This window comes from Cydia pomonella, chromosome 1, assembly GCF_033807575.1.
Source record: "Cydia pomonella isolate Wapato2018A chromosome 1, ilCydPomo1, whole genome shotgun sequence".
Taxonomy (NCBI): Eukaryota; Metazoa; Arthropoda; class Insecta; order Lepidoptera; family Tortricidae; genus Cydia; species Cydia pomonella.
This window is the reverse complement of record NC_084703.1, coordinates 31,546,549-31,570,262: the sequence shown is the minus strand read 5'-3', so window position 1 is coordinate 31,570,262 and position 23,714 is coordinate 31,546,549. Positions and strand designations below refer to the sequence as shown.

Below are 23,714 nucleotides of genomic sequence, written 5' to 3'. Positions count from 1 at the left end.
GGTCATCCCACGCTGCTTTGCATTTATTATTATTATTATCAATATATTTTAAATTTTCTGTTTTCTGCTGGGATAATAAGCATTTTTTATTATACTACGTCGGTGGCAAACAAGCATACGGCCTGCCTGATGGTAAGCAGTATCAGCAGTGGACAGACTATATGTAGCAATTCTTTTAGTTTTTGGAATAATATAGATGAAGGTGAAGTGGGCATTTTATTTGTATATATACATATGACTACAATGTTATACTGTGGTAGTGTAGTGGCACAACATTCAAACGTGTGTACAGTCAGCGTCAAATACTATGTAGCAACCAAAGTAGCCAAATAGTTCGGCACACCATATATTAAGTATGGTGTACCGAACTATTTGGCCACTTTGACTGCTACTAAGTATTTGACGCTGACTGTACAAGGGGAATCGGCTCAATATCTGGCATGGTAGTAAAGTTAATATCATTACGAACGAGTATTGTAACACCTCTTTTCGAATGTTTGCGGGAAAAACTAGCCGCTATTTGAAATTGTTTTAATTTTCAAATTAACCTCTGATCCACGAAGAATGTTTGTCTCGCTTATTAGTACCATTATTCTCGAGGTCATCTATAGCAATATTCAGTAACTCTTGTTTATTTAAGGCGCCGGAGATATTTTGGTGAAGGACTCCAATACTAGTTTCACGGCAGGCATATGTGTGTGAGTTAGGGTGAAATAGGCTCTCAATGTTGTTACATCGATTTTTGACGAAAAAGCTGGTTCAGCGACGGAGGTAATGAAGCTTTTTTATTTTCGACTGTTTCATTTTCAGTTCTCTGCGCGGCGGTATCGTCGGTCGTACACTGGCGCCTTAAGTACGTATGTTCAGAATTAGAATTAAAGGATTGGCACTTCAGGTGTTGTATCTGGTATGATTCATGGTAAAGTGAACAGGATATTTGGTGGCGAATTATTGTTGCTAGCTGCTTCGGAAATGTAGTCTTATAAACATTTGATAATAGTGAACAATTTTCAAATTGGTTTCCAATTAATGTGAGCATATTATTCAGTGGGCGTTCAGCCAGGTAGCGGTTATAAGGTACTCGTGATAAGATTATGTTAGAGTCATTGCGATGCGATTCGGATATGAATGTTCAGTCGCAGCTTTAAAAGTGTTTCACATTTTTATCAGATATTCCATAATAAATATATGGGTCTAAACGGCATAGCGAAGAGATATACCTATGTATACTTTATTTATGTTGGTAGCAATGCAATAATTCAATATTAATAAATAACTAGTTGATTTAAACAAGATTTTTTTGAAAATATGTGAAATTAAAACTATTTAATCATAATCATAATATTTATTGATAATATAAATTACATGTCACATTTTATACAGTATATAAAGATTGTAGATTTGTATTTTAACTACATAATGTAGGTTGTATCTTATAACTAAGTTCCTAATTTAAAGAACCATAAGGATATGGTCGTAGAACGCCTGCTCGACTAACCAAGTTTTTAATTTGTGTTTAAATACTGCTACGCTTTTAGCAACTACTATTGAATCCGGGAGACAATTGTATACTTTTGGGCCCAATATGTGAACGAGCTTGTCCGACTTGGCCAGCTTGTGCGGCACGGGCGCGAGCCTGCGGCAGGCGCGGCCGCAGCGCGCGGGGCAGCGCGAGCGCGAGCCTCAAGAATCCGGCGCTCAACCGCGCGCGTGAACGCTGACGTCGATCGACCTTTGCGATACGCATATTGTCGCTCGGAGAGTGCGTCGGTGGATTCGAGGAAGTCTGTTAACCTCGCGCTGAGACCATATTCAAAGACTTTAGCTAGGACGGGGATAATCGCTACTGGTCGGTATGCGTCCATGTCTTCCCTCTTGCCTTTGCCCTTGAATAGTGGCGCTATCCGACTTTCCTTTAGAGCCTCTGGAAATACTCCTTCACGAATACACCTATTGTACGCGGTCGCCAGTATCGGTGCTAGATCTGCGGCCACCGCCCTGAGCATGACAACAGAAATATCAAAGATGTCTCTCGTGGTTTTCCTTGCAATACCTGATGTGATGATGGTAAACACGTCGCTCGGCGTGAGAGGCCTCAGTCGGATGCACCGAGCAGCGGGCGTGCGGCGCGCAGCTGGACGAGCGCGGCGGTGCGCGCCGCGGGTCGCGCGCCGCACGCCGCTGCCGCCGCGACGAATCTACAATTTATCATATCGGCCGCATCTTTCTTGGAAGGAAACGGATTACCTGCGTCCCTGATAACGTCCGTGAATTCGAGCGGTTCGCCGACCGCTTTTCCCTTTTCTCGATTGATTACGTTCCACATGGACTTTATAGTATTCTTGCCGGTTTGTATTTTATTAATATAATAAGAAGTTTTTTTAATGTATAATAGTTTCGAGTATTTATTATTCATGTCGTATATTAAATTTGATATGGTACTGTTGTCGGGCACTAATTTTCCAATTTCGGTAATGTCAAATAGTAATTATTTATATTGATAAATGTCATCCGTCACCCAAGAATCTTTTTTACGATTATTAATCGGAACAACGGGAAAACATATTATTAAGAATTTATTTTTAATTATATTTATTATGGACATAATCAACTTTTGGCTCGACGTCTCGCTCCGTTGTATGAACACTTTCCAGTCCACGCTTTGTTTAGCGTAGGTAAAGCTAGCGTCATTACGCGGCGAGTATATGCGACCTTGGCGCGGCCGCGGTGGCGGCGCCGGTGGGCGGCGCAGCGCGGTGTGCACGGCGAGGTGGTCGCTGAGCAGCGTGGTCACCGGCGCTGTGCGCAGCGCGCCGCGCGTGCCGTTCCAGCATACGTGGTCTAGATTAGTGGCGGTCGCGCTTGTGATTCTCGTAGGGAAATTCACTTCATTTTTAAAGTCGTGGGAGTTGAGAAGGTCCGTTAACCTTTTCAGTGCCAGTCCAGAGTTATTATGCATGTCGTCAATGTTAGTATCCCCTACTATAATGCAATCCCGGTCGAGGTCGGATATTTTATCAAGCAAGCGTTCCAAGTACCACAGGAATTCATTGTTACTAACTTTACAATTAGATCTGTATAAACATACCACAGTTAAATTTAAATCTAAGAGATCTACTGCGGAAATTTCACAATAGCGTTTCTCGGATAAGGCGGTTAGGTCATGATTTTCAATAGCTAAAATGTTTACGCGTACATATAAGCATGAGCCTCCGTGCTCGTTATCCGCTCGGCAAAAACTAGATATAAATAAATAAATAAATAAATAAATATTATAGGACATTATTACACAAATTGACTAAGTCCCACAGTAAGCTCAATAAGGCTTGTGTTGAGGGTACTTAGACAACGATACATATAATATATAAATATTTATAAATACTTAAATACATAGAAAACACCCATGACTCAGGAACAAATATCCATGCTAATCACACAATTACATGCCCTTACCAGGATTTGAACCCGGGACCATCAGCTTCGTAGGCAGGGTCACTACCCACTAGGCCACACCGGTCGTCGGTTGGAGATATTAACTTGAAATCGTCAATATGAACGCACTTCAATTTACTCTCGGTCAACCAATGTTCTGTTATGCCTAGGACATCACACGCTAAGTCATTCTGAAGCAGAAATTCAAGTCGTTGCGTTTTATTGTCTAAAGCGCGGATGTTCGGATGGCATATAATTATATCATGCGAAATTCGTTGAGCGGCGAGCGGGGCTGGTGCCGAAACCACTCGGTGAATTTGACGCGTGGTGGCCACACCGTGGGCGAGTTAAACACATCGAAAGACTTTTCAGGAATTCCGATTAGAAATGAAGCATGTCTCTTAGTTTTAATATCTCTCTTCTGTGCGAAGTAGTCATCTGAGTTTATTGTTTTCTTTAAGAAACTTTTAGTTTCTGGCCTGAATGACCAAGCTTGCAGGTATTTATAGTTTTCCACCGCCTTAACATGATGATCCTCGCTGCCCGTCCCTACCATGATATTTTGTTGTGCTGGTTTTCTGCGTCTTCGTACCATAGTGTTCCACTCTCCGTAGTTGTCGCTGATGTTCAACGTTTTGACCCGCGCGGTTTATGGCTCCACACGCTTGAGCGTAGTTGTTATTGTTCCGATGTCGCTCGGAAGTATTCGGCATGCTATCAGTGACGTTCGACTCACCATTGATGATATTCGGTGCGTCTGCGGCGGTCTCCTGCGATGAGGACTTACGCTGTGGTGCAAAGGTGACAGAAGGTGAGATCAGTTTTTCTGATAGAGACTTACGTTGCACCGCTGCGTACCTCGCGCTCGCACGCGCAGCGCGCGCTGATGTTGTCTCTGTCGCTCGTGTTGGTGCGGGACCTGCTTGCGCCTTTGGTTTGCTCTTCAATGCAGAGGACGACGTCAGTTCGGATGGCTTCGGTTGACGAAGTGCTTCGCTTTCTTGGTTTTGTTTGCTTTGAATTTTGTCGTTAGGCAATTCAACTTTTGCCAAAATTCCATCCATTTTTATCTGGATTTCGACAATTTTCTGTCGTAGTGGTTCCAATGCCTTCTGAATTAATTGTTCATTGCTTGGAGTGTCATTTTCGCCATTTTCAGTGTTTTAATTATTTAAAATTGTGTTGTGTGTGGACCGGGACTATGCAGCACGTCCGCCCTCCGAGGTGAGGGGGAGGATTAGGCAATTCACATTTTACATATGCTTTATGCGAAAATATGGTATTTTACCCATTATATTATAGAAATTAGGCAATTCACATTTTACAGCTAGCCATGCAATGTTTGAAATGGTATTGGCCACCAAATGAAGGAAAATTGGGGGAAATAATTCTTGTATCAGCGAATTTTGACATATTTGGTGAAACTAAAGCTATGCAATTTTATGTAGATTATTTATGTATAAAAACAGTTTTTGCAATGTGCCGCCGTTTACAAGTTATTTACAAAAACTAAAAAATGGACTTTTTATACCTTAATATTTATATGTTAATACTGACAAAATGCTCTTGTTAAATTGAAATTTCTGACCTGGAATATGCGTCCCCGCCCCACATTAACGAGGCGGGCACAGATAGTTGAATCGATCTTAATAGTTGTTACGAGGGTAGATTGAAAAGTCTGAGAAGACCTAGTAAGAAAACAAATTTTAAGATTTTTTCAATAAGTTATTGAATTATTATTTTCACACTTTGTGGGATCTAAATTATAAGGCCATTACACATCATGTACTTGGCGCCAAACATAATTTTGGTTTCGCACGAAAAACCGTTATTTTTAAACTTGTTTTTATGAGAACAGTTCTTGTCAAATTAACCTGTTTAGAGCATTTAAAACTAGTTTCTTCCTCTGTCGCTGTTTATGTTTACGTGACACACCAACAGGGCTATAACCGCGAAAATCGAAGTGCGGGCATTTTTCTCTGTCACTCTAATTACGTCTTAGTCAGAGTAAAGGAGAAAAATCCCCGCAATTTGCGAATTTCTGTTTTCGCGCCAGGCCCCCAGGCCAGTCGGCCGTTTTGTCGCTCGTCGAATAAACCGTTTTATTACGTTACAATAAAGTTCGGAAGCCGTACGTCACTTTTATTCGTGACAATCACAAGTATTTACGAATGGCCATGAAGGGTTCCGTACCATTAATGACGTATTAAAAAAAACTACTTACTAGATCTCGTTCAACCCACTTTTCGGTGGAAGTTTGCATGGTAATGTACATCATATATTTTTTTTAGTTCTACCATTCTCTTATTTTAGAAATTACAGGGGGGGGGGGGCACATTTTACCACTTTGGAAGTGTCTCTCGCGCAAACTATTCAGTTTAGAAAAAAATTATATTAGAAACCTCAATATCATTTTTGAAGACCTATCCTATCTATAGATGGGATTAATGAAAAAAAAATTATTTTATTTTATGACGTATTAATAAAAATTACTTACTAGATCTCGTTCAAACCAATTTTCGGTGAAAGTTTGCATGGTAATGTACATCATATCTTTTTTTAGGTTTATCATTCTCTTATTTTAGAAGTTACAGGGGGGGGGGGGGGGGACACATTTTACCACTTTGGAAGTGTCTCTCGCGCAAACTATTCAATTTAGAAAAAAATGATGTTTGAAATGAAACCTCAATATCATTTTTGAAGACCTATCCATAGACACCCCACACGTATGGGTTTGATGAAAAAAAATTTTTTGGGTTTCAGTTCTAAGTATGGGGAACCCCCAAAATTTATTGTTTTTTGTATTTTTGTGTGAAAATCTTAAGGTGGTTCGATTTTCATACAAAAAACAATCGCTATTTATTAATTAATTACACAATATTATTACATAAATAGTTGCGCATCTATCTACTTTCGAATATTCATTTGCGCTAAATTAATAGAAAAACTTTGTTTCATACAGAAATCATGCAATAATCAACGTGATATTTTTATAAATTTTACTCATGTGTGTGTGACAAATGTCGTGTACAAATACATTGCGGCGTTGCCACTCCATGCTTCGGACGGCCATCGGCGCGACGTTGCGATGTTTGACGCGTTTTTAGCTGACTCTTTCGACACTGACACTCAGTGTGACCAGGCGTACGATAATTGTCGTACATGTACGATAATTTGGGCCCCGGTATGACATAATGTTCCAAAGAGCATTATCGTACACTAAAGTACTGTAATTTCAGCCCTTGGATGATGCCACCTTAAAAGTCTAGTAATTTGAAGCAAAATATGACACTTTCTCTCAGAAATAGGCTAAAATTAGTATATTTTGGGTGTTCGGCTCCTTGGTGTAAGTTTAAAGTTTAAAATGTCTCAATTTCCTGTATACCGTTTGAGTCTATCCCAAAAATACACAAACATAAACAGATTTTTTGCGCAATTTAGACGAAAATTGTCTTTTTTTTATTATTAATTGGAAATTTAAGCTTATTTTGCTAGACATTTTTAGGGGCTGCCTTTTTGATTGGCGTACGATATTTTTTTCAACGGTACAATAATATTGACACTCAAGTACGATAATTCTCTTCCGCTCGCCTGGCAACACTGCTGAAACTTGACAGGACCTGGGGGCCTACTGCGAAAACCTAAATTCGTAAATTGCGGGGATCTTTCTCTTTTACTCTCACTAAGACGTAATTAGAGTGACAGAGAAAAATGCCCGAAATTGACGAATTTCGATTTTCCCGGTAGCCGCCCTGGTGCTTGACGTACTTGATAGAAAACAACGCTGCCGCATGTTCTGAATTGTGATTTTATGTGTTTTTGGATTGAAAATGATAGCAACGTCTAAATCAAGTTACAAAAATCATCGATATTCTGGTCCGCGAAAAACCAGGAAAAGTGTAACTGTAATTGGAGTCTACAAATATGACCAATTCATAGAAAATATGACCTAGAAACTAGTTCACTTTTATAAAACTCAATTTTGCCAAAGATTGTAGGTACTTAGGCGAATACCTAAGGGAGCTAAGTGTATTGATCTTGAATAATTAGTTGGCTAATATATGACTCCAACATGATATGGACATTTACATCATAACTATTATACCTAGTTGGTTACTAAGTTCTGTTACTCGATTTCTTTCTTTCTTCCTAGCGTTGTCCCAGTATATTGCCACGGCTCAATGGAGCCTGGGGTCCGCTTTGACAACTAATCCCAAGATTTGGCGTAGGCACTAGTTTTTACGAAAGCCACTGACATCTGACCTTCCAACCCAGAGGGTAAAACTAAGCCTTGTTGGGATTAGTCCAGTTTCCTCACGATGTTTTCCTTCACCGAAAAGCGACTGGTAAATATCAAATGATATCTGTTCTGAAGTTCTGTTACTCGATTTGCAACCTCTTTATTCCCGTTAAAACAAATGCTACCGAAAAAATAAAAAATGAAATAATGTGGTGGATTTGTGAGCTATAATTATATACCACACATAACGCTTATCTCGTCGTATCTATAATGAATTGGGGCCTAAAAGAGAATCGTATTCCAATTTTTTGAAACGCTTGTATTACTTTCTATATTAACTGAAAGTTGCCTTAAAATTCAGCTTTTATACTAAAAACGGCTTTAAATATGTTAAATTAACAAAATATAGTTTGACTGATGCTTTCGCGCCCAAAACGCTCTTTGAAAATTGTGTGACGTCACAGTTTATACATACACACGTAGAAGATACGAACTGTCAACTGATATTTGTCATTTGTTGTTAATCGCCTAACTGTTAACAGTGTCAATCCGAGAGTTGTGACGTCATCAGAATCTTCAATGACGTTTCGAGTTTGGTCACGTGACGTGTGCCAAAAGATATTTTAAATTCAATATTTACAAAAATATGGTCATAACAGGTCCCCTAAAAGTAGTTTAACGTGTTCTTATAATCCAAAAGAATTTATTGGGATACAATTATGCCCTAAGATTTGTAGATGGAAACAACCCTATTGCGTTGCACAAATGTGGGCACCCGCCAAACATGATTTTGGGTGTGTCATACTCAGGGCTAACACAGATTCATTTCTGTGAAAAAGGTGTGAAAACCGGAAACTGGAAACCGTTCTCGAACCAATAGTGAAGCCCTTAAGCCACACCCTATTTCAAAACCAGCCATGGATCTTTGAACAAGACTCAGCTCCTGCACATAAGGCAAAAACAACTCAAGCCTGGTTTCGAAGGAACAAAATTGACTTTATTGCCCACGAAGACTGGCCGTCCTCCAGCCCGGACCTTAACCCCCTGGATTATGCCATATAGCAGGTTATTGAGGAGAAAGCCTGTGCTAAACCCCACACAAATCTTAACTCCCTCAAGCGGGCCATAGTTAAGACAGTGACGGAATTAGACATGACAATCGTGCGTGCCGCTATTGATGACTGGCCTCGTCGTTTCAGGGCCTGTGTCAAAGCCAGAGGAGGCGATTTTGAATGATATTGTCATATGTGATTCCTGATTTTGTGTACTTCATTTTACTTATTATTTTATAATATATACTTTATTAAACTTTCGTTGGTATATTTTATGTACATAAAGATTATTGCAGTAACAGAATTTAATAAACAACTAGGTAGAAAACAATGCAATACATAAACACATAAATTGGATATGATGTGATCCGTTGAATGAAATTGACAATAAATAAATAATTTTCTATCCCTAGGCATTGTGTGAAACTTCTAGTTGTGTCAAATTATCGGGAAATCAATAATATAAACAAACATGGTAAATATCTCATTTCTTTTTATAATGGTTATAAATAGAAGGCCATGCAATTTTGTAACTCACTGTAATTTAATTAAATGTATCGTAAAAAAAAGTTTTAATTCTACTGTAAAATAGTACCTATTTTTTTAAAGGCTGGGCAGTAAGGGAAAACAGCGTTTTTTTTTTGAAAAAAATACCGGAAAATCTGACTTACAAATTTGGACTTTCTTAGGTTCATTCTACTTAGAATCTTCTCCACCTTAGCATTAAAAAAAGATATCCTAAAATATCCATACCATTACGTCACATTTTAGTGTGAAAGAAATTTCAGTGTAAAACTAAAATTTCAATACAAATGCAATTGATTATGCTAGTGATTCTGAGTTGAAAGAACCCAAAAATATCATGATGTGTGAGAATCAGATTTTTAATATTTTTATGGAAAAACGCTCATATTTCTCATAAAATAATTTATTAATAATAGGTACTTGATAATACTGATAACAAAAAAAAAATAATGAGTCTCGAACCCACATCCTCTTGCATGTATTTCCACGTACATACCGCAACGCTATTGAAGCCTACTCACGCTGTGCCAAATTGTCTACTACAAGGATCCCAGTACGACTGTTTGAATGTGTGAGTGATAGTTAGAAATAGAGTCAAGAAACATTCTGTCGACATTAAGGGGTAGTTTTTGTACAATGAAGTGTTCAATGTTTGTTTTAATAGTTCAATATTTATTTAAAGAGTGCGCTAAACATAATTTACAGTATAGAAATACCAAAGACTACACCACAAAAAAATTAAAACTCAAAAATTGCAATTGTGGCGCCATCTAGTGAGGTTTAAGCTTTGGGTAACCTAGTCGAACCACCTTAATGCGGTTCATAGAATACATCTACTTACCAAGTTTGAACAGTATAGTTCTTATAGTTTCGGAAAAAAGTGGCTTTGACATAAACGGACAGACAGACGGACATGACGAATCTATAAAGGTTCCGTTTTTTGCCATTTGGCTACCGAACCCTAAAAACATGATTCATTTCATAAATCAAGATTTTGTACCCATATGAAAAAAAGGCTAGGCGCCAATTCAAAGAAATCTTCCTCAGAAAAATCTTTTTTAAGACATGATTTTTCTGAGTTATTTGAACTTAACAGATTAAACATTAAAGGTACTAAATCCTGGCGTAATAAAAATAATTGTACCATATCGTTTTTTCTTAAAAATTAAATCGATAACTTGAAAAATTATAACGCCTGCAAAATTGTAATTGCAAGCAAAATATAAAATGAGTAAAACTTGGAAACCACAAATAAAATGACTCGTATTATAATTGAATATGAAGGTACAAAAATTTGGGTTTTATAGAATTTATCAATAACCACGGGAACATAGCGTAATAAAGTACATCCGCCATTCTGACTGTCAGGATGGCGGGTGTACTGTTTTTTGATGATAACTTTATGTACCGTGAGGTACAATTTTTTTTAATGGATGTACTAAATAGTACAAATTTGGTACAAAAATATGGTATGATTTTCAATTATTTTTATTTAGGTACACCCGCCATTCTGACTCTCACTTTTTACCAGTCAAAACCTTTTTGACCGAACTTATGAAGTTATGTTATGACCCAACTAAGCACTGACAAAGTCCTTTCTTTTCATACCCACATGGTATGTTTGCAGTAGTCTACTGTAACAGAAAATTATACTGTTATTTAACTTGATGTTCCTTTCTTATTTTTAGATATATCTGGACAGTCATTTGGTATAAGATTTGGATCAGCCATTTTAAATTTAGAGTAGTTCAAAGTCAATTCTGGTTTGTGATTTTTAAGAGATTTTCTAAGAATTTGTTAGATCAAGTAGTGAAAATGTTATCTATTTTCATCACTCCAGCTTGTAAAGTTTCGACATATGCACGGAAAGTGCTCATTACCGCACGCGTGTGTATCGTAAATAACTATTACAGTAATGAGCACTCTCCGTGCATAAGTTCAAACTTTAAAGAGCCATGTGTACTGTAAAACGTTGTATGATACACGTGCGAATAGGTAATTTGCATTTCGTGTCGATTTAAAACACTCCCTTCGGTCGTCATTTAATTTATCACCACTCCCTTCGGTCGTATTTTAATTTATCACTACTCGTTGCGAATTTCCTATTATCTACCCTTGTATCGTAAATACCTATTGAAATCTACCCAGAAAGTCCTTTCATTTGGTATCCCAAATACAATGATTAAAAGAAAAAAACTAAAAAAAAATTTACTGCTTACTTTGTGACGTCACAGTAACTGCCATTACATTACCATTTTCACGCTTGTCATCTCATATATTCGTGTTCACTGAATGCATTCATACCATATTCACTCATATCCGAGATGACATGACCGGAAAGTAACATGAAACCTGATTTGCCAACCTACTATTAGAATCAGCAAGCAAATTAGTCACCTGCTGATCAATAATAAAAAACCGACCAAGAGCATGACGGGCCATGCTCAGTGTAGGGTTCCGTAGTTACCCGCCCATCAAAAAGGACTTGAAAAAACACAAAGACTTCTTGAACGATCAGGTTTGCCATAGTTTTCTTTGAAAGTCTACTAAGCTTTACTTTCACGATTTTTGGTTCAAAAGTGGGGATGATTTTTTTTTTCGCTTCAACCCTATAGTGTGGAGTGTTGTTTGATCGGTCGTTCAAAACGAATATAGGTCTTATTTTTTGATAAACATAATATTTTCGGAAATAATCGCTGAAAGATACGAGTCCCGCACGTCTGACTTTTGAACTACGAGGGTTGCTACTTATATATATATCCGGAAACAAAAAAACAAACAAACGTACACGGCTGAAAATGGTTTTATTGTTTTTCAAAGTATTCCCCTTGATGATCTATGCACTTTTGCATTCGTGTAAACCAATTTTTGAAGCACTTCTGCCACTCCGCCTGAGGTACCTCCATAACGTGTTGTTTGAATGCGTCGACAGCATCTCCAGCGGTCGAAAATCGTTGACCGCGTAATTTATTTTTTATATTGGGAAATAAATAAAAATCATTGGGTGCCAAGTCAGGTTAGTCAGGGCTGTACGGCGGATGACCCGTTAATTCCACATTTTGACCTTCCAAAAATAGAGTTGTTTCGCGTGACGTATGACAGCTGGGATTGTCATGATGAAGAATGATTCTTCGTCGCTGGTTAGTTTTACGAATTTGTTCAAATACTTCCGGGACGCAAATGGTCGTGTACCAATCTGAATTAACCGTTTTACGGTTTTCTAGTGGCACTGTAGCTACATGGCCATTAATACCGAAGAAGCAGGCCACCATTTGTTTCAATGTACTTTTTGCACGAGTAACATTCGTAGGGTTCGGCTCATTTTGTAACACCCATACCGTTGATTGTTGCTTCGTTTCGCTTTCGGGATCGTATGCATAGATCCAGGATTCGTCAACTGTATAGATGTTATAAACGGCCTTTGAGTCACCACGGTTATATTTTTTTAACATTTTATTGCCCCATTCGACGCGAGCATCATTTTGCTCCTTAGTTAAGTTGTGCGGTATCCAACGCGAACAATTTTTTTTTACAGCTAATTGATCATGTAATATGCTATTAATGCTAGTCACAGAAATACCCAGAGTCACAGAATAACTAATAGTACTACCGTACAGAAGGTTCACTCCTTCACAAAAGTCAGATTTAGGTATAAAATTATACCTATACTCGCCGCCTGCAAGCAAAATTGAAACTTATAACCGCGCACGAACCGTGAATCTTCTTTGCGCGCCGCAGTTTTGTGACCCAGCTATGAGTGCCGGCACAGGGTTGTCACTTGACAAGTTTTTGTACCTATACCTACTAATTATTTTTAAGGTAAATAATTTTGTAGGAATTACAAACGTTGATTCTGTAAACATAAAATTTTTATCCGGAGATAGTATGTCTGATTCTCATCTCACGGAAATATATGTCGGTCTAATATTGTTTCTGGGCAACCAATATTCAATAAATTAAGGATGTTTATTTTAACTTTTACTAAGGACTCCGGGAACTAAAGAAGAAATGCGAACTGATCGGGCGCCGCCGCCTTCACGCTTGCTTCCAAGACGACGCGCCATAATCATAGTCTAAGAGCTGGCAACTTAATTATGTTAATTGTTAAGTTAGTTTATTGGACCGGTGGGCGTTTAACTGAGTATTTGTAACGAAATAAAATACAAATAGGTACAAAAATCAAATATGTTTATTACAACATTATCTTTTAATTGTTTTACTTTTAAGTATTATTTAATTGATTTATCCCCAATTTAATAGTTCGATTATTAAATCTCAGAGTTGAAAATATACAATCTTAATAAATAGTCCCCAGGGAAACACGAACATGGCAATTACCTAGCTGTAATGGCTTAAAATTGTGTGTAAATGCATTCCATAATTTTTGAACGTACTCATTTATTTCCTGAGAAGGCACTCGGTGGCAAAATTTGTTCAACCTCTCGTGTTTCGAGGCCCTCACACGCTCAAAATTCCACTATTTGAACCACTCGCTACGCTCGTGGATCAATTTTGAAATCTTTCGCTGCCTAGGGTCTCAATATAATCACAAGAAGTTAAACAACTTTGCCCCTTGTTTAATAAATAAATATTTAACCACACCTATGCGAGGAAACTACAATTTGTTTTAATTGCAACAATTTTTATTACATGTAATAACTATTAATTAAGTATATGTAATATTTATTATTCAAAATAATCGTTTAAGTATTATTAGTCTATCCTACAAGCTAATTAACGCGTCAACAATAAATCAAAATAAAATGTAGAGGATAAAATGCAACTTTACTCACTGTTTTTAAAGGGTAAAATCAGCCTTTACGAGCGGGTGTGGTGAAAAATATGTTTTGTTGTGTGAATGTAGACATTGTTGAAAAGAAAGTACGATTCGCGAAAAGGTCACTAGCTCTTAGACTATATCAATCATCAACCTACTTGACGACGTAATTATAGGTACCTTCTTGTTTAACATTTTGTGATACATTGTTGTTGATATATGTGTGTACCTATAAGTTATTCATAAGGAATAATTTAGTAGGTGCTTAATATCCTTAGGTGCCTTACCCCCCAGGCTATTGAAAAATTCTTAGAAGTAGGTATTTACCTAGTCTAAGCTTAGGAATGCATAATTCATTTTAATTTGGTCTAATGCGCTTTAGTTTTATGCAAACAAAACGAATCAAAATGTTATCGAATTTGATTAATGAGTATTTATGTTATGGTTTAAAGTTTAAATTCATCAAAATGACTTAACTTTCAATATGGACCAGAATTTTTTTTTTATATCTGCTTGTTCTTCCGTTTATTCAGACATCAGTAAACAGAACAATATATTTTTTTTTTTATTTTTTATTTATTTATTATTGGGAAACAAACAGCGAAAAATAATACATATGTTTAAACAAATATAGAATACACACAAGCCAAAGCCATAACAGTTTCCACTTATAGAATAATAACATTATTTGCTGCTCAAACCAGACTTATACAATTTGGTTTAACTTCTATGAATTTGTAAAGTAGGTTTAGGTAAGATTATTAAACTTTAACAACAGAAACGAAAGACGCAATACCTTGCTTATACTTAATTTACATGCAGCTCATTATCTTAGAGAATACAAATCATTAGATTTAATATTTACTACTTTTTTTTATTATTACTGTTATTTATTTATTTATGTTTTTAATTGCAGAAACAAACTTAGGTAAGGTAGAATTAAATATATCAATATATCAATCAATATCAGAGTTTTTACGGACAGACTTTTATACGGATTAGATCGAGATTTAGGTTTCGAATCCATTGTGTATTTTCAAATTTGCGCGAGCGCCACGTGACACGACTATCGTGATCGTGCGAGCCGAGCGGCAGCCCGCTGCTATACGCCTGCCCGGGAGGCGCGCCGGCCAAATATACCTAAACCGGGTAGTGACACCCCCCTGCCAGAGTCGCCTCTATCTCGCGGTACGTAACATGTCGGTCGTCCATTATAAGTTTTCGCACAGCCTCAATATTTTGTGGGACAACGACCGATTTCGGGCGACCTGCCTTAACTTCGTCCGTAAGCATACTACGTCCACGATTGAACTCACTAAACCAGTGATACACAGTACCTAGTTTTAGATGGAGCTTCATCTCATCACCAAAAGTTGAAGTTAGTTGATCTATGCACTGTTGTTGCGTTAAACCACGCCGAAAATCATAATAAATCATAGCACGAATATTTTCACGAGTGAGTTCCATTCTTGCAGCGAGATGACATTTAAACCCCGTCATAAACAAAACACAGTCATAAATAGCAGCCCTCGTATGAGTCGAAAAAAATGAAAAAATCGTGAAAATAAAGCTTAGTAAAGACTTACAAGGAAAACTATAGCGAACCTGATCGGTTCAGCCGTATTTGAGTTTTTGCAAAAAGTCTATTTTGACGAACGGGCATCTACAAAACCCTACACTGAATCATGGCCCGACACGCTCTTGGCCGGTTCGATCCGGGCCGCAGTCCGCCATTTGGTGACCCCTGATCTATAGTCATATTTCCGAGCGGGGACGTGTAATAGGTATTTCTTTTACAAGGGGCAAAGTTGTTGTTTAATCCCTCGTGCTACTATTGATACACAAACAAGCGAACAATTCCGAAATTTAACTATGAGTGTGCCGAGTGGATCGTTAAGTAGAATCTTGGGCGTTGCGAGGGTTTCACGTCACAAGGTATAAACAAACTGCTCCCGAGGGAAACAATATTTTTTATCACATCAACATGAGGCATAAGGTAAGTACGTATTAAAGAGCCGTGTGCGTCAGGATGGCGGGTGGACCTCAGCAAATTTGAACGAAATATTTATAAACATATTGTACCTTTGGTGTACCTCAGTGTACCTTTAATACAATCCAGTGTACCTCTCCCTAAAACGAGATATTTAACAAAAAAGTCCACTCGCCATTCTGAAATCAGGATAGCGGGTTGACCTATGAAATCTTGCATTATACTGCACTAAAAGTATGCAGTTATAATGTACCTTCAGTGTACCTCTGTAAACCTTTAATAGAAATCAGTTTACTTATCCCTAAAACGAGCTATGATCAAACTAAGGTCCACCCGCCGACCTGACGTCAGGTTGGCGGGTGGACCTATGAAATATTGCATTATTTCACACAAAATGGATGTATAACTGCATACTTTTAGTGCAGTATAATGCAAGATTTCATAGGTCCACCCGCCATTCTGACGTCAGGATGGCGGGTGGACCTTTTTTGTTAAATATCTCGTTTTAGGGAGAGGTACACTGGATTGTATTCAAGGTACACTGAGGTACACCGAAGGTACAATATGTTTATAAATCGTTCAAATTTGCTGAGGTCCACCCGCCATCCTGACGCTCACTAAAGAACCCATTAAAACTGCCATTAATTACCGCGGTATGTATAAAAAATAGCGTTTAATAAGAAAGCCGTTTGACTTTATTTAATCTAAATACACACAAATAAACCCTTATCTGAAGGCTGTCGAAACTAGTCCGAAAAACAATAAATAAACAGGTAAAAAATCGTAAACTAGCATCGGAAGCGCAAGATGTGGGTGTAGATACCAAAGAGCATATAATCACTACGTTTTAGTAGATACTAACACGCAACACCTCATGTAGGAAAGTAAACATGTTTTCTATTTAGTGATTTGCGTAATAATGGTGAATATTAAAGAAAGTCGAAGACTTGATATTTATTCTTAGTTATTAAATTATTATCCCAAATATATTATTATTTATGGGTTATTCCCACTAGTTACCACAAAGTTGTTACTTTACTAGTGGTAACTACTACTACTACTGGAGTGATATAAAATGAAAAGTGGTAGGTATATTTTCTATACTATAACATTATCTCGCTTGCAGATAACTAGAAAAAAGGCATGGAATGAAACAATCATTTCTTAATAATTAGCACCTCTAATCAACTGACAAAACATAATGTTTCATGATGCTTAAAAACTATAGGTGCCCTGTGCATATAATGGTATTATAAAGAGATTTATATTTAGAAACATAAATAATACGTTATTAAATACATTCGCTCAATTGTACTCAAACAGTATTCATACAAAATTTCCAGATGTAACATACTCTATAAAATAATTTAAATAACAGCTCAAAAATATCTTCTCATCAACGTACGTCAACTTGTACAACTATCACACGAGCGGCAGCGATGTACAATGTACATTACTCAAACGTTACATAAGTATAAGAACGTATATTTTAGTTCCAACTTATTTTGTTACTTGCCTGTTTATATGAAACTCCATTTCTCGAACGATATTATTTATACTAACTATTATTAGTGTTGTCATTGAAACCAAAGGATTGGACAGTTCGTGGGATTATAAATTAGTTTGATATCGTTCGAGATATGGGCCCGATATGTCTCTTTTTTAATGAACTAAAGGATAAGGGTAAACTACTCAATTATTGTGCCATTGAATTAGGTACAGTTATTAACCAATAACCTATTTTTGTCGGAATTACTTCGCCGTTGCCTTAAAATAAGGCTTAAGGGCACCACCGGACCAATCATATGGACATAGGTCAAATTACGGTTTTTATTATCTTAGCCTCATGTAGGTCTACCTAACCGCGTGTTATTATGCTCCAATTAAATCACAACTTAACAAAACAGCGAAGCTATAATGTCAGCACAGATCAGAAGGAGTCATACAGATTTTAAAGTATCCCTTTATGAAAATAAGGATTCAGTTACTTTTGATATGTCCACATAAACCCAATTGCTGTGTAAATGTGCCGGGTCATTCTCCAGATTTGTGCATAAGTCTAAACTCCGTCAAACCATACTAAATGTATTAAAAGTTTGTCGGAGGTGAATCTGACTTATACCAAAGTAAAAATTACAAAGGGCTCCAGTAGCCGAGGCGATTTTCTTTAGTATATGACATCTACTTTTAATTTACAATAAGTACAATAACCTAGTGTGGCTTCTTAAAAATAACACAAAACAATAGTAGTTTATGTGACTGCTACATAATAAAAGGCATTAAAATACATGAGTGTGGGTTTAAGAAACAAACGAAGTGAGTTTTGTAAAAAGATCACACGAGTGTTTTAATGCCTAATTATGTACAGTTACATACACTATTTTATCTACACACATATTATAAACTTTCTATGAAATAGTCACTAACCCAAATTACAGCCTCCGTTCGGGCATCGTTGTCAATTTGAATCGGGTGGTGGCGTCACCGAAATATTTTTATCGCTTATTTTACACGAAAGTTTTGCTATACTTACCTTAAAAACAACAAAACAGATTCATTTTATACATAAAACTAATTAAAAGATAAACTGTACTCGAATGGCGGTAAATGAAAACTTTTTTCACGCATATAGTTTTTTCTTTAAATCAGAGATAAACTAGAGTCGGGGGCCTATTTCCGTATCATTCGATACAAACTAACATGCGAGATATGTCAAAATTGTATGCAATTGAAATTTAGTTTCAAACAAAAAGGCATCTCGACTGATATTAGAGGTCAAATCGAATTGCTTTATTTTCAGAGATGTTCCAAATTTGAATGCATAACCAAATCGATTTTGATGTAGTTATCATATGGTTAAAATGCAGGTCGTCTACAGGGCCAACTCACCTAAAAATCATTTGGGCAAATTGGCAGATAGTCTAAAATGTAAGCGGCCATAAAGCAACTCAACTAAAATCAACCCGATAAATAGTGAGTCAGAATGGCGGGTGTACCTAAATAAAATTAAATGAAAACCATACCATATGTTTGTACTATTTAGTAGTATTAGTACCTCCTTTAAAAAAAATGTACCTCACGGTACTTAAAGTTATCACCAAAAAACAGTACACCCGCCATCCTGACAGTCAGAATGGCGGGTGTACTTTATTACGCTTTATTCCCGTGGTTATTGATACATTCTATAAAAGCCAAATTTTTGTACCTTTTTTGTAATTTCATATTCAATTATAATATGAGCCATTTTATTTGGGGTTTCCAAGTTTTACTCATTTATATTTTTCTTGCTATTACACTTTTGCTGGCGTTATAATTTTTCAAGTTATCGATCTCATTTTTTTTAAGGAGGTACTAAATAGTACAATTTAGGTACAAAAATATGGTATGGTTTTCATTTAATTTTATTGAGGTACACCCGCCATTCTGACTCTCACGATAAATAAGTGGTTTGTCCGATATGTAACTAGTCACTTTAGCTACTTGCCTTAGGATCATCTAGACCAGTTCACAAATCGGTTAATAAGTTACTGGTCGATAAAGCAGCTCGTCTAAAATTTAATTCGTACAAGTCGTTTAATACTCAGTTAGATACAGTCCAGGATATTAATTTGTATACCATCTCGTACTAACAGCAGCGCTCCTAGCTATACATAGGTGGACTCTATTACAAAAGGCATAAGGTCCACCGATGTATAGCTAGGAGTGTTGTCGTTAGTACCTTGTCACAGTGACAATCAACATCTCTACGCTAGAGATTTCATATTATTGTTACTATGATAAGGTACGCAAATCAAATTTCTTGACTGTATAGGCACCGACAATATAATCTTATTCGGCACATAATTGCTACAAGTAATAATTTATTTATTTAAACTTTATTGAGCAAAAAAGGGTACAAATGGCGAACTTAGTACCTAAAGGCGTTCTCTATCAGTCAACCATAGGGTTAAACAGAGACATTGCAAAGAGGTGCACAGAAAAAAGTAAGATAATATTGACTTAATCCATTTGAAGCCTATTTAGTACTACATAGAAGTATTATTAGGCTTGGCAAAACTTCACATTAGTTTTGCTGCGTAACCACAAACACAAATTTTTTACTTAAGTATAGTTTGTTCTTTTATTTACGATTTTTATTAGCAATGAACATTTATTTTAGTTATTCCATTAAAACAAAAACCTTTACTTAAATAATTTTTACTCGACTTAAGGACGACTCGATTGATTTAAGACGAGTTGCTTTTTGGGCGACATGCTATTTAGACCACATACATTTTAGACGAATTGCTTTGTCGGCGACCAGCTTTTTAAACCATTTGCATGTAAGACGATTTGATAATACGACAATAGACGAAACATTTTGTGAAGAGTTGCTTCATGGAGTGGACCGCTTACGTTTTAGACTATCTGCAAATTTGCCCAATTGATTTTTAGGTGAGTTGACGCTGTAGACGACCTGCGTTTTTGACCATATGATACTAACCCGTAAGCTATAACTACATTATCACAGATAAGAAATTTGTTGTAACAAAACAAGTTTATCGTAATGTTGGCCATTATTTACGGATTTTAAAGGCATCATAGAGGGTTAAACACTGATTTAAACTTTCACGATTTTTACACATTATTAACTAACACAAACGGGACTAATCCGTCGAATATCGTTAGTGTTGTGTGTCGACAGAATAACATAATCCCTAGTGAGCAGAATGTTCAAGTCAATAAACAAGATCAAGTGCGGGTAGTTCGAAAAACTCGCGCGGCTAGATGTTGATGTCAACTTTAGCCAGTCTTCTCCGAGACCACGGGGACAACGCCGTCCTAGAAACGTCGGAAGTAAATTTAAAACTTAATACGCGATTAAGTCCCGTTTGTGTTAGTTAATATTATCATAGAGGGTTTATGGTATGTGTGTAGATAAGGTATTTTAATAGTTAGATTTGTCAGTAAATCTTTTCTATATGCATTATAAACGAATAATGTATTCGGCGACACTCTTGTGTCAGTCTCGAGAGGCGTGTGGAACCTTATGGAACCTTACCGGTACAACATGACGGATAAGTGTACGTACTACGTACCACTCGTATCACCCAGGTAAGGGACATTTCACTTTTTGTAACTCGAAGGGATGCTATTTATATTTCTAACTCGGTTTACATTTAGAGGCTGGGTCATCCGTCAGAACAAGACACATGAGTGATTCCAGGAAAACATTATCCTCTACAGATAAGGTGGCGGGTTTGGCGACAAGACAATGGATATTGTACATCGGTGCCGGTCGCGGCAGCGGCTGCTGCTGTGGCGGAGCCTAGAGGTAGGCGCTGGTGTCCTGGTAGTCGTCGTCGCTGTCCGAGCCGTCGTCCGTCAGCTGGCGGAGTGCGGCCGCTTCTGCCCCCAGCCCTTCAGAGCTTGACGCATCTGCCACAACAAACAAACACCACTTAACAAACGCAGTCTCGCATCACACTCTTTATGGTTTTGATTGGGCGGTGGGGGAACTTTTGCTAGCTAGTGCCCTAAACAAAGTTAATCCATCTGGGACTGTCAAGGAAGTTTTATTTTATTTATTCCTTAAATTAATACTTACAGTCAAGTTACACATGTTAAAAGGAGTCACATTATATAAGCATTGAGATTAACAATTTACTGAGTGCTAACTATACATTGATTGAGCTTGTCGTCGTTATTGACTCAAGGTGTCGGCTACTAACTGCCAAAAAACTAGCTTCAGTGCATTGGAATATGTCTAGTTTGCTGTCGCTGTCCAATATATCATTGAGGAGAGACAATGCGCGGTGCAGCGGCGAGTGAGATAATGCCCGGGTCCGCGCCGCCGGGACTGCGAACAGCGCGCGGCGATGAGGGCGCAGTTGAATACTGCTATGGACAGGTACTCGAAACGGAACAAATGCTAAGAACCGAGGGTTTTGTAGTATATATGTAATTTTGATGATTGACTACAAAAGTAAGGGCGTCACAAGTGTAAATTTCATGCGGCTGTAATTTTGTTTCTAAGTAGGTTGACTACGGTTTTCTTACCGCGATAAATAGTCTTATTTTTATATTATATATTCCAATATAAATAATTCTAGTTTAACGCTGTTCGACGTTACACCGGTAAATAGAAAAGAGCTTCGTAAATTAGTCTTTTCCAAATAGCAAGAGAATTTGCAAGTTTTGCAACATCCTGCATGTTTGATTTCGAAACACTTAAAATTACCTCGGAATTTCATGTATTTCATAATAAATAACTAATTTAGTACACAATGTAATGTAATGTTGTATCTCTTGAACAGGGGACCCGGACCCGAAACGGCAGACCTCTAGGCAGAAGGGACGGTGTATTCCCTACCCTAGGCCCATCAGAAATATTGCTAATAGAATTTGCGAAAACGAAGCATGCCTGTCATATTTATCGTCGTAAACTGGATAGGGTGCATAAGGGTACATACCCTGTGCAAAGTGCAACGAACTACGACGAAAGCCAGTTCAGTTCTTCGTACGAAGGTTAGGAATGTTAGGATAGTTAACGTAACCGAAAAATTGCGGTAGGTATCGAAAATCATACAATTTCCTTGACTTGGACGAAGAGTGAAGAACAGAGTAAGACCACGTAAAACCGTGTAATTATCGCTATAACAATAAATGATTTATTTTCACTCAATATCGTATAATTTTGAAGGGTGTAACCCCTTTGCTATACCCGTTAGGTAATATAATTAACAATATATATACTAACAAGAGAAATACTTTCATATTATATAATTAAGAGTAGACATAAAGTACATTCAATACAACGATTACCCAATATAAGTTATATTTGACATCATTTCCGCTCCGCATCAGCGCCGCAAAAAGCTGCCACTGAATGTCCTTGAAAGAAACTGCCTATCACTCATACAGAAAAATAATCCCATCAAAAACATAAATGCGAAATGAGAGCCAAGTTCAATATAAAATTAAGATAATGCGTCGTTGTTGTCTTCGCCTACAAAAGAATTGAGATCTATATGGATGCCAAGTTCTGTGTTCAAAATCCTGAATTTTTAGTTACAAGAATATGCAACGTTTTAAAATGAATTTATATAACAATTTCTTGTTTCTTGATACTACCACAATGTTTGCTGCTTAATAGTAAATATATATTTAAACAGATAATTATTTACACAATGCATTTATTTAACTTGGGACGTTATTTTATTTCAGGATTTGACTTTGCTAGTTTTTACTAACAAACCTAATTTTAGAAAAGTAAAATAGACAAATATAATATAATATGGCCTGTACGTAAAAGTACGTTTCCTGTTTTCAGATTTTTTCCCCTATGTACAACACCTAATAGCCTACCTTGATGCCAAATTTCAAGTTTCTAGGTCATCTGGAAGTGCGTTTGGTTTTTGTTCTATATCAATACATGACTTTTATTTCATCGAACTTTCAATAATATTCTGTATATTCAATACATGTATTTGAGATTAACTCGACCTTTCAATAAACTTACCAGTACAAACAGGTAACAGTATGATACGGTTACCGAATGATAAGGTTACTAAATTCATAGGGTTAAGCGTAAAGAGGGGTTTTCCGGTCCTTCCTTATACTGTTGTCAAAATACTTATGATCGCTACTGTAAGTATTAGGGCCAGTTGCACCATGCCCATTGTTAAAAATGTACTGATCATGGTTAAAAATGGCGCT

At 37.0% G+C, this 23,714-nt stretch overlaps 1 protein-coding gene across 8 annotated transcripts in view; it reads right to left on the bottom strand.

Annotated features, from left to right (window-relative positions):
- Positions 1-17,176: 17,176 nt before the first annotated feature.
- Positions 17,177-23,714, bottom strand: part of LOC133528557 (choline-phosphate cytidylyltransferase B-like) — a 37,090-nt gene continuing 30,552 nt past the window's right edge. For all 8 annotated transcript variants that reach the window (XM_061866032.1, XM_061865985.1, XM_061866009.1 and 5 more), the window contains one exon: positions 17,177-21,434. In XM_061866032.1, the coding sequence (XP_061722016.1) occupies positions 21,381-21,434 (54 nt within the window). In that variant the 3' untranslated portion in view covers positions 17,177-21,380. The remainder of the gene's footprint in view (positions 21,435-23,714) is intronic.